Here is a 12,483-nt window from a genome sequence, read left to right as displayed (position 1 = left end):
AAAAATTAAAATGTGACAATGTAAAATCTTAACTCCTGAAGACCAATGAATTACCAAAAACAGTGAACTGGCTGCAGACGCTCACTGCCTCTATTTCTGTGAGGCAAATTATTTTAAGATTACTAGGAAAAAAGACAGTAAACAATGAGTTGAGCACTTTGAGAGGTTGAGGCAGGCAGATCACTTGAGCCCAGGAGTTTGAGACCAGCCTGGGCAACAAGGCAAAACCCTATCTCTATAAAAATACAAAAATTACCCAGGCATGGTACCCAGGCATGGTGGCACATGCCTGTAGTCCCAGCCACTTGGGAGGCTGAGGTGGGAGGATCACTTGAGCCTGGGAGGTCGAGGCTGTGGTGAGCTGAGATTGTGTCACTGTGCTCCAGCCTAGGCAACAGAAAAAAAAAAAAAAAATCAGTGAGTTGGGGTTTTTTTTTTTTTTTTTTTTTGAGATGGAGTTTCATTCTTGCTGCCCCAACTAGAGTGCGACGGTGTGATCCTGGCTCACCACAACCTCCGCCTCCCGGGTTCAAGTGATTGGCCTGCCTCAGCCTCCCGAGTAGCTGGGACTACAGGCATGCATCACCACGGCCAGCTAATTTTGTATTTTTAGTAGAGACAGGGTTTCTCCATGTTGGTCAGGCTGGTCTCGATCTCTTAACCTTGTGATCCGCCTGCCTCAGCCTCCCAAAGTGCTGAGATTACAGGTGTGAGCCACCGCATCTGGCAGGAATAATTTTTTAAAATCTCAGAGGCAAAGATCTCAAACACCTGTCTTTCTGTGCCTGTATGCTGCCCAACTCATTCCCAAAAAGGAATAGGAATCAGATTCCTACCAACATAAGGCTCCCAATATACGTTATGTAGGTTTCTGGGGAAACTACATCAACTGAAGTAGTCTTTAAAAATTAAAGTAAGACGCCAGGCACAGTGGCTCACACCTGTAATGCCAGCACTTTGGGAGGCTGAGGTGGGCAGAGCACAAGGTCAGGAGATTGAGACCATCTTGGCTAACATGGTGAAACCCCAATCTCTACTAAAAATACAAAAAATTAGCTGGGCATGGTGACAAGCGCCTGTAGTCCCAGCTACTCGGGAGGCTGAGGCAGGAGAATCGCTTGAACTTGGGAGGCAGAGGTTGCAGTGAGCCGAGATCGCGCCACTGCACTACAGCCTAGGCAATAGAGCAAGACTCTATCTCAAAAAAACAAACAAAAATTAAGAAAACCAAAGCACACAATGATGAACCACTTTTCTCTTCTCGCTGTAATTTTTTTTTGATTTGCTCTCTGGGGATCAAGACTAAACAAAATCATTAGTCTTAGATTCCTGAATTTGACCTCACCTCATAGCTAATGTGAGCAAGAGTAGTTTTTTTTTTTTTTTTTTTAATACAATTAAGACAAAAGGACTTTATATCAGCAGGACTTTAGGGCCGTGGTTCCACTGTTTTTATAGTAAAATACACTAATGGTGGGGTAGAGGTTGGAGAAGGAGGTGGAAACACCCGTTACAAGGCAACATGACAGATAGCAGGACCCTAACTAGACTTTAAGGAATTAATTCTATTCAGGTAGGGGGAGCCCTACATAATTAAGTTTCACACTTATAAAATTATCACTCTGAATTCAGGGATAAGAGGCATTTGGTTGTAGACACAATTCCATCTGTAGATACTAACTTTAAATTTAGAGAAGAAAAACATTCATTGCATTAATATTATGTGTTGAGTTTCTTACATGATTCCTAAACCCATCTACTAATTTTTTGTTTTGATACAATTTACAGCTATGATAAGATGATTACCACAGCCCAGATTCAGGTGTGGTCTTTAGCTTCAGAAAGTCCATCGGTCATGTAACTGACTGTCATTGCTAAATCTGTTGCTTGCAGAGGCCTCAGAGCTCTGGCTTTGCCGAGTAGAGTCCTCACCATTTAAGCTCTTCCTACATACAGGACATGTGTCATGCTGAAACAGAAAAATATTAGTCTATGTGAAGATCCTGGCCTGAGAAGCTGGGAGTACTGCACACTTAAATAACCCTGAAAATTGTCACATCAAAAATTACAACTTGGAATAGAAAAACAATAGGGAATGCATCCTCATACAGCATGCACTGGCCTCTAAGGTGTGATACCAGGATATCTCCCAAACAGAACTTAAGCAGAACTGACAGGCACAATTCTAGGCCAGCAAGTTAATAATAGCTAACACATACCACCAAACAGAAATAACCAGAAACAGTAAGTGATCTATGACAAGAGGGTAACTGCCCATTACTTCCCATATGGTCTAGAGCAGAGGTCAGCCAACTTTTTGTTTAAAGGGACAGGAAAATTGGCCGGGTGCACTGGCTCACACCTGTGATCCCAATACTTTGGGAGGCCGAGGCAGGTGGATCACTTGAGGTCAGGAGTTTGAGATCAGCCTGGCCAACATGGCAAAACCCTGTCTCTACTAAAAACACAAAAATTGGCTGGGCATGGTGGTGCATGCCTGTAATCCTAGCTACTCTGAGAGACTGAGGCACAAGAATCACTTGAACCCAGGAGGTGGAGGTTTCAGTGAGCTGAGATCATGCCACTGCACTCCAGTCTGGGTGACAGAGTGAGACTCTATCTCAAAATAAATACATAAAAGGACTGAAAATAAATATTTTAGGCTTTGCAGGCCACACTACAGTCTAATCAACTCTGCTGATGTAGCACACGACTAATCAATTCTGCTGATGTAGCACAAAAGTTGCCACAATCTATAAACAAATGAACATAGCTGTGTTCCAATAAAATGTTATTTACAGTAACAGGTGGCAGGAAACAATGACCTGTAGAACATAGTTTGCAACCCTTGGTCAGAAAAGTTCCAAACAAATAACAGTACCAGAGTTACCCAGGGATTTACGGGATAAAATCTGATCTACTTGGATCTCGAGGAACTGTTAACTCTATCTTTACTCTGAATCATCCCCCCAAGAAGCCATGACTTGCCGTACTCACCAGTTCCAGCCATGGCACAATACAACTGCTGTGAAAGAAGTGATTGCAAGGTAACTGCCGGACTTCCTCTTCAACTGTGTAATCTTCTTTGCATACTGGACACTCTAAACCCATATCTGTTGAAGAAGGTAATGCCTTTTAAAGTAAACAAGCAAAAGGAAGGAAGACAAAACTAACCCAATGTCTCTACCAACCCTATGAATGCATAAAGACACAAGAGACAAAAGAAAATGTACACCCAAGTAGCAGGCAGCTAAAAGGCATGAATTTATTTCAAAACGAGGGTAAAGGTATAGTAGACGGAGACATGAAAAGGAGGAATGACGAATGGGGCCTACTCCAAAAAGGCCTACGTAGGAACTATACAAGGCCTATTTTTTGATGTAAAGAGTTGGAAGAAATAAACCGGGGCTTAGATGATCTGTTCAGTAAAACGGAAAAACTTCTTCCCAAATGTGCGACAGCTCTCTGGCAGTCAGTTTCCACTGTCAATCTTTCCACTATAGCCAAGGGATTCATCTCAGCAACCTTAGCAGTTCAGTGTCTCAAGCCACTTGCCACTTTCACCATGCTCTTTTCAGCATGGGATAAAGCACTCTATATTTCAGTGTGGCTACCCTAAAGTCCTCTGTAAAAATTGTTAATGAGGGCGAAGGCGGGTGGATCACGAGGTCAGAGGTTCAAGACCAGCCTGGCCAAGATGGTAAAAACCCTGTCTCTACTAAAAATACAGAGATTAGCTGGGTGTGATGGTGGGCACCTATAATCCCAGCTACTTGGGAGGCTGAGGCAGAGAATTGCTTGAACCCGGGAGGCAGAGGTTGCAGTGAGCCAATTCACGCCACTGCACTCCAGCCTGGACAACAGAGCAACTCTGTCTCAAAAAAAAAAAAAAAAAAAAAAAAATTGTTAATAAAAGCTATACCAGAAAAGAAAAAAAAAATACCAGAAGCTATACCAGAAAAACTATACCAGAAGTGGTGCTGCAGAACTGCAAAGTTGAAGTCTAGCTCAGGTCACCAAATCAAGAGACAGAAAACCCTCTTCTCTGAGAAGCAACAGTCACCAACTATATTGGGAATTCCAAGCAGCAAGTTTTGAGTTTCCCAAATTTGGCTAATACTGTCAGCTAGTCTACATGCCTAGTGGCTGGGATATGCTCCATGAACCAACAGCAGATAAGGCATTTGGGGCAGTACTACTACTTAACCGATTTACTCCTTACTCTCCATTCTTACCACCTTAGCCTTAATTATTTTACTCCTCATGCCTAGTCTGCTGCAACAGCCTCCCAGCTAGTATCCCAGATTCCACAATCTTAAACCCTCCAAATATATCCTATACTTTGCTACAACTTAATTTTCCCTCAAACCAGGTCCATAGCAATCCCCAGCTCCTCTTCACTTGGATTCTCAGCTGGCACCTCAAAAATCAACGAATTAAAAATGTAAAACATCACCTCATCTCCTTACCCAAAGCAGGGCCCATTCACTATTTCCCCAGCCCTTAAGATGTCAGCACCATGTTTACAGTTACAAAGCTGTGAAATCTCAGAATTATCTTTGACTTTCCCCTCCTTCATCCTATTACGCAATCAGTGAGGAAAGCCTTTCTCCAAAATGATCTTCTGAATCTACCCTTTCCTTTCTGTTAGTATTGTCACCATCACCTGAACCTCACCTGAAATGCTGCCACAGACTCCAAAATCCCTGTTTCTGCTATCTCGCTTCCAATGTGCTACACACTGCCCCTAGACTAATCTTCCCTAAAGACCACTTTACCTGACTCACACACCATGTATATTAAATAGAATGACCTAAGATGGCCCACCTTGTCTTTGAAATCTCTAACTCTAAACTCGAACTGATGGGAACAGAAACTCCCAGTCCAGAATGTTGTCCCTTGTCACTAAATTCCTCCAGTGCTTACAAATAAAGTAGTATCTATGACTAATATACCTAACTGTACCTGACACAAAGTAGATCTGAAACAAATTTCCAGTCTCCTATTTTTTTCTCTTCTCCTTTCCCCAATGTCAGTATCATGTGTCCAACACAGTTTTTAATCATTTGATGAGTTTTTCTTCAACTTATTAGAATCAAGTCTTATCTATCTTTGTACCTCTTTATTCCCAATGGCACCTAAAAAAGAGACACAATTGCTTAGGAAATACCTACTGACTAACCTAATAAAGGGGTAGAACTTTCCAGATTTGGCACCCAGGTAAGAATTTTAGAGGGCCATAGCTTCACTTAAAGGTCCTTAATATAGGAAGGTATTGGGATTTTTTTTCTTATTTATCTTTTTTGTCTTTTTATTTTGTTCGCTTTTTAAACTTTTCACTTGTCAGAAGATACTGGGATTTTGAACAGAGATCAGAAGATGACAGAATAAGTATAAAAATGAACCTACCAACTTGTTCCTGAGTTACTGTCACTGTTGGAAGAGATGTGATCTTTTCCTTGTCAGCTGGGGGAGGGCCTGTGTTTTCCAGTTGTCCTAAAAGCTACAAAAAAAGAGAAAGAAAAAGATGAAGTGGCAGACATCTCAATATACCTGGAGAGGGAGCTGCTCCAGCTGAGAACCAACAGCGCAGACATTAGGTATGTTAGTTACTCTTACTTCTGCTAGGCTCTGAGAGGCTTGGGTTTCCCCTTTCCTGCTGCCAGAACACTCATAATTGCTTTACAATTTCAGAGTGACATTGCATAAGCCTACAGACAAACCCATGATTGCAAGGCCCATCTCTGGGTATAAAGCAACTTCAGGGGCAGCAAAAGGGTTGTGATGTCATGAATAAAACTACAGCTTAATAAAAAGTTAATATGTAACTGGTCCAAAAGCTTCATTCTGCTGGAATAAGAAAAAAGCGAGAATATGAAAAGCAGCATAATGTAAGCCAAGAAATAGGTAAATTACCGCCTATAAGAAGACTGAATATAAAGGACATGCTTTCTAGTCTCAGAAATCCACAAGGGAAATGAAAAACCAATCAAATTAAAATGAACATAAACAAGTGGAAGCAATTATACATGGCATGGGAATACCTTTTTCTCTGCTTCCTTCCCCTACTTTGCTCCATCTAGCAGAAATCCCTGCTTCAACATGTGAGGAAATCCTTTTTTTGTGAAATACTTGTCAACAGAATCCTTATTGGACTGAACAAGAAAGACCAAAAATACAAAATACTATTTTTTATAGAAGTCTTTTCTTCCTATGGAGATGAAACCATCTTCTAGAAATTCCCTCTGACCTAGGAAGTGCATGGATGCTGAGCTAACCCCAAAAATCATTCATCCCTTTAGTAAAACGGAAACCCCAAAGCTCAAAATATTAGAGAAAGCAGAGTGACTGCCATTTCAGAAAGTAGCAGAAGGAAAGCAGGAAGCCTATGGAACCATGAAACACACTGAACAGACACCCTCAAAAGGCAGCTCCTCACCTGGGTTACAATGGCATCAAGCCCTGTCTGACCCCAGGCATAGTCCCCAGGGTTGGAGTGCAGCATCCCGCTCCTATACATGAGATGAGACAGACAGCATTAGATGGAGTGACCAGGCTCTGCCTTACACCACAGAAAAAAAGTGGCAGAGGGATCCTGTTCTCTCTCAGAGCTGGAAAGTCACTAGTCCTCAAGGATCAAGAGGCAAAGAATTCTGTATATTTTCAAGATCAAACAAACTATCCAGAGATAGTATATCATTCTCTAGGAATTTTACTTAACTAGAACATAAAATGTGAAGCTACCTAAAGTACCCCATGACATGCCAGAACAAAAAGAGTGACTCATTGCCTGTTGGTTTCAAAAATTTGTCTTTTCTGTGCCCACTTATATTAAACACAGATGGAGCTGCTTTTTAAGGAGAGTTTTCCCTTCATGACTGGTCAAAATCTACAGCAAACATCCCTCATTATAAGAGGCCGCCCACAGTTCTGGACAATGAGGAGCTTTCAAGTAGAGAAGCAGCCATAGCAGTCTCTCTGAATCACAACTTAGAGCAATTACAAAAGGGATTTGGCAACACCTTTTTTTTTCCCCCCACAGAGCTGCTGGTACACTACCAGCAGAGGTCCAGACTACTGGATGACAGAGGTCCTAAAGGGACTGAGGTTCCTTTGAGCAAAGAAACCTTCTGGGTCACAGTCAGAAGTGGCAAATAATTTCTCTGACAAGAAGAAATTCCATCTTTAATCCCTATCATGATAAGTGTCACTCTGATACTGAATTACAGCCTATTGTTTCTTCTGACAAATCCTCTTACTTTGAAAAAAATAAAGTTCAGCATAATGTTTTCAACTTCAGAAATTCTTAAGGAGTAAAATATTCCTGTGTAGTCTACTGGGGAACCCACAAATCAGATACCAAGCCTGGCAGGGACCATCTCATTCCCTGCATCAACACAACTCTCAGACCTGAATATAAAAGGGATCAAGACATTTCTAGCAACCAAACATTCTGGGGGACCAGAACAGCCTTCCTGAGCCTGAATAATAAAAAAATAAAAGTTATGATTAAGTTTGGGCTTAGCAGATAATGGCAGTCTAGCAGCCTCCAGTTACATCTACATACTCACCTATGCAGTTTTTTTGTTTTGTTTTGTTTTTTTGAGTTGGAGTCTCGTTCTGTTGCCCAGGCTGGAGTACAGTGGCGCGATCTCAGCTCACTGCAACCTCCGTCTCCCGGGTTCAAGTGATTCTCCTGCCTCAGCCTCCAAGTAACTGGGACTACAGGTGCATGCCACCATGCCTGGCTAATTTTTTGTATTTTTGGTAGAGATGGGGTTTCACTATGTTAGCCAGGATGGTCTCGATCTCCTGACCTCGTGATCCGCCAGCCTCGGCCTCCCAAAGTGCTGGAATACGATTATGGTTGTGAGCCACCACGCCCGGCCTATGCAGCTCTTTTTCTCTACTGCACAGAAATGAGAGCACCTAAAATGATGTCACTCCAATAGAATAAGATAGAAAGCAATTAGTTACTTACCAGGAAAAAGGGTGTGGAGATCCAGGAATGGCAGAATTTGCAAAGAATCCTGCAAAGATGTGTTGTAGTATTCTGTTAAGAGAAAAAAAAATTAGGTAAGACAACAGACTAATGAAAGTACTCTACAGATAGCCATGGCTGCCTAATTACCAACTACTTCCCTAAACCAAAATGGTTTTTCATTGGCTATTACACAAGAGACAACATCAGAAATCAGCCTGCCACACGGCGGTGTGCTATTTTGCTATTATGGCTATCTTCCTGAACTCTGCTATCTTATAGATTAATAGATTTTTGTGAATTAAGCTGGAAAGGGATCTGATGGTATGGTATAGTTTTTCAAACTATGTTCCTTGTATATCTGACACCAACATAAGGAAGGGTTAAAAGGGATGCCGAGCCAGTGGAATTCTGGATCCACCTCCCTTTAACAAGGGTAGTTCCATTTTTGAATGTTGTACACATTGGGTTTCTGAGTAAGATATCATTTAGTGGGTCCTTCAAAATAAAAGTTCAAGTAACAATTCTATTTTAAGGTTGTTTCAGATGATTATAACACAAACACATATAAACACACACATGCTTAGCATTTGTCTCTCTCAATACTTAAGATGGCACAGGTACACAGTTCTTTATACGAATGAGTCTTTGCTACCCAAAGAGATATTGGAGTGATGCCTCAGCAAAAGAAAAACCTGAAGAAATTGTTCCCCTAGATCTTCTGTGTTCTGGATGATATGCAATTTTTTTTTTCTTTTTTGAGACAGAGTCTCGCTCTGCCGCCCAGGGTGGAGTGCAATGACGTGATCTCGGCTCACTGCAACCTCTGCCTCTCGGGTTCAGGCAATTCTCCTGCCTTAGCCTCCCGAGCAGCTGGGATTACAGGCACCTGCTACCCCACCCGGCTAATTTTTTGTATATTTAGTAGATTTAGTAGAGACGGGGTTTTACCATGTTGACAAAGTTGATCTTGAACTCCTGACCTCGGCCTCCCAAACTGCTGGGATTACAGGTGTGAACCACTGTGACCAGCAATGATATGCAATTTTAAGTCCCTGGTTCCCACTTTACTTATTAGGCCAATTAATGTAACAATGGCAGTAGCCAACATTAGACTTTCCCTGCTACTAAAGTTCAACAGCAGCTAACTGCACTATCCCGTTTGTTTGCTTGCCTTTTTGTATTATTTTTCATTACTTATTTTTAACTGATAAAAAATATATATATTATGGTATAGAACATATTTTGAAATATGTAAGCATTGTGGAATGACTACATCAACCTATCAACATATGCATTACCTCACAAACTTATTCACAACAATAACACTTAAAATCTACTCTCTTAGCAATTTTCAAATGTACAAAATACTGTTTTTTGTTTTTTTGTTTTTTTTTGAGATGAAGTCTTGCTCTGTCACCCAGGCTGGAGTACAGTGGCACCATCTCGGCTCACTGCAAACTCTGTCCCCCAGGTTCAAGCAATTCTTGTGCTTCAGCCTCCCAAGTAGCTGGGATTACAGATGCGCACCACCATGCCCAGCTAATTCTTGTATTTTTAGTCGAGATGGGGTTTCACCATATTAGCCGGGCTGTCAAGTAATCTGCCTGCCTTGGCCTCCCAAAGTGCTGGGATTATAGGCATGAGCCATTGCACCTGGCTGAAAACATTGTTATTAACTACAGCCACCATGTTGTACAACACATCTCTTGAACTTTTAACTGAAATTTTGTGTCCTTCAACATCTCTCTAATCCACCCCCTCTGCCCCACAGCTCCTGGTAACTACCATTTTACTCTCTGCTTCTATGAATTCATTGGCTTTTTTAAAGAATGCTTCATGTTGTTTTAAAAATATATCCAAAAATTATTTGATAATCTTCCCTTCAGTGTGGGCTGGACTTAGTGACTCACTTAACAATAGAATATGGCAGAATTGATCACCTGTGACTTCCAAGACAAGGTAACAAAGCGGGAGAAATGGCCAGGTGTGGTGGCTCATGCCTGTAATCCCAGCACTTCGAGGTGGGTGGATCACTTGAGGTCAGGAGTTCGAGACCAGCCTGGCCAACATGACTCCATCTCTACTAAAAATACAAAAATTAGCTAGGCATGGCGGCACATGCCTATAGTCTCAGCTACTCAGGAGGATAAGGCAGGAGAATTACTTGAACACAGGAGGCGGAGGGTGCACTGAGCCAAGATCATGCCATTGCACTCCAGCATGGGTGACAGAGTGAGACTTTGCCTCAAGAAAAAAAGGTGGGGGGGGGCAGGGTGCGTAGTGCTTCCTCCTTGTACTTCTGTTGGATCAATCACTTGCTCTGGGAGAGTGCCATATCAAGCAGTCCTGTAGAAAGGTCCATGTGATGAGGAACTGAGTACTCCTGCCACCAGCCAGAACAAACCTGCCAGAATATGTGTAAAGCCTAGTCACCCCTATATACTGCAGCAATGGCCAACATCTTGACTGTAAGCTCATGAAATCCTGGGCCAGAATCACTCAGCGACGCTACTCCCAACTGAACCTGTTCCTGACCCAGTGAATCTGTGAGATAATAAATATTTGTTTGTTTTAAGCCACTAAACTCTGAGATAATTTGTTAATATGGCAATAGGTAACATATAGATTTTCATATCTGGATACACGTGCTACCATAATAAAGACTTAAAACGTGAGAGTATCTTTGGAACCCAGCAGTGGGGCAGAAGTTAAAAGGACTTTGAGGAGAGCATCAGTGAAGTTTGAAGAGCCTTGAAAAGAAACAGAAGCACTATGGCCTTTGAGGAAGTTAAAGGTGAGAGATTAAGAAAAGGCAGAAAAATCTTATTAGAAACTGGAGGGAAAAGGATCCTTGTTATATACTGGCAAAGCTGTTGCCTTACCATAACATGGAAAGTAGATGTTGCGGTCCACAAACTGGTTGATAATCTAGCTAAAGAGAGTTCTACTTTTGAAAGTACCTCCTGGCTTCTTGTTGCTTATTTTAAAATGCAAAAGAGGGATAAATTAAAGGAAGGACAGACGGTTAAACAAAAAGGACAGAATTATATAATTCTGAGAATTCCCAGCATCTCCAGATTAGTAAATGACACTAAAATTAAGAAATGGATTTCAAGCAAAGATTAAATCCAAGGCATTGCCAAAAGACTGATTTCAAATGAAGCCAAGGATCAGACTATAACAATTCTTTGTTAAGACCTCAGAAAGGGCCAGGCACAGTGGCTCACACCTACAATCCCAGCACTTTGGGAGGTCAAGGCAGGAGGATCACTTGAGGCCAGGAATTTGAGACCAGCCTGGCCAACATGGAGAAACCCGTCTCTACTAAAAATACAAAAATTAGCTGGGCATGGTGTCGCACACCTCTAATGCCAGCTACTCGGGAGGCCGAAACATGAGAATCACTTGAACCCGGAGGCAGACGTTGCAGTGGGCTGAGATTGCACCACTGCACTCCAGTCTGGGTGACAGAGTACGACTCTGCCTCAAAAAAAAAAAAAAAAAAAAAAAAAAACCCACAACCTCAGAAAGATCTAAAATAGTACCTAAAGAATCATTCAGTTAGAAAATTGGACTAAGAAGTTTAAGGGTGTTACTGCTATAACAAACTACCACAAACTGGGTAGCTTAAAACAAAAGGAATTTATTCGCTCACTGATTTGGAGGGTGTCAGTAGGGTTAGTTCTTTCAGAAAGTTCTAAGGGAGATTATTTCCATGACTCTTTCCCGGCTTCTGGTGATGGTTGGCAGCAATCTTTGCCATTCCTTGATTTGTAGACGTTATGTCCTCCCAGTCTCTGCCTCTGTCATCACACGGCTTTCTTCTCTTTGTCTTCTGTGTTCATGTCCAAATTTCTAGCTTCCTCTTTTTTTTTTTTTTGAGGCAGAGTCTCACTCTCGCCCAGGCCGTAGTGCAGTAGGTACGATCTTGGCTCACTGCAACCTCTGCCTCAAGGTTAAAGCAATTCTCATGCCTCAGCCTCCTGAGTAGCTGGGATTACAGGCATGGGCCACCACACCTGGCTAATTTTTGTATTTTTAGTAGACAATGGGGTTTTACCACATTGGCCAGGCTGGTCTCGAACTCCTGACCTCAGGTGATCCTCCCACCTCGGCCTCCCAAAGTGCTGAGATTACAGGAGTAAGCCGCCACACCCACCAAATTTCTCTCCTTATAAGACTATCAACCGTTGGATTAAGGTCCTTCCTGATCCAGTGTGATCTTACTATAACTTGACTACATCTGTAAAGACCTTATTTCCAAATAAGGTCATATTCACAGTGACCTTATCAGGGTTAGGACTTGAACACAGCTTTTTGGGGGACACAATTCTACCCACTACAAGTGGTATCCCTCAGCAATCCCAGCAGAAACCCAAGGTGGAAAAAGCCTAATTAGAAGAGATTGGTGGACGTGGCTTTTGCCTAATGGCATGAATCCCAGTGAGATTCACAGGATACTCAAAGTTTTAAAAAGAAACACTGACAGCTTAAACTGA

At 42.0% G+C, this 12,483-nt stretch overlaps 1 protein-coding gene across 2 annotated transcripts in view; it reads right to left on the bottom strand.

The window, feature by feature from the left end:
- Nucleotides 1–1,251: 1,251 nt before the first annotated feature.
- Nucleotides 1,252–12,483, bottom strand: part of RNF115 (ring finger protein 115) — an 85,985-nt gene continuing 74,753 nt past the window's right edge. For both annotated transcript variants that reach the window (XM_033197927.1, XM_033197928.1), the window contains 5 exons: nucleotides 7,982–8,053; nucleotides 6,440–6,512; nucleotides 5,410–5,503; nucleotides 2,998–3,113; nucleotides 1,252–1,969 (listed from right to left, as the gene is read on the bottom strand). In XM_033197927.1, coding sequence (XP_033053818.1) covers nucleotides 1,838–1,969; nucleotides 2,998–3,113; nucleotides 5,410–5,503; nucleotides 6,440–6,512; nucleotides 7,982–8,053 — 487 coding nt within the window. In that variant the 3' untranslated portion in view covers nucleotides 1,252–1,837. The remainder of the gene's footprint in view (nucleotides 1,970–2,997; nucleotides 3,114–5,409; nucleotides 5,504–6,439; nucleotides 6,513–7,981; nucleotides 8,054–12,483) is intronic.

Source organism: Trachypithecus francoisi, unplaced genomic scaffold, assembly GCF_009764315.1.
Source record: "Trachypithecus francoisi isolate TF-2019V2 unplaced genomic scaffold, Tfra_2.0 Lachesis_group5, whole genome shotgun sequence".
Classification (NCBI taxonomy): domain Eukaryota; kingdom Metazoa; phylum Chordata; class Mammalia; order Primates; family Cercopithecidae; genus Trachypithecus; species Trachypithecus francoisi.
Note: the sequence above shows the minus strand (reverse complement) of the source record. Positions and strands in the feature narration are given on the sequence as shown.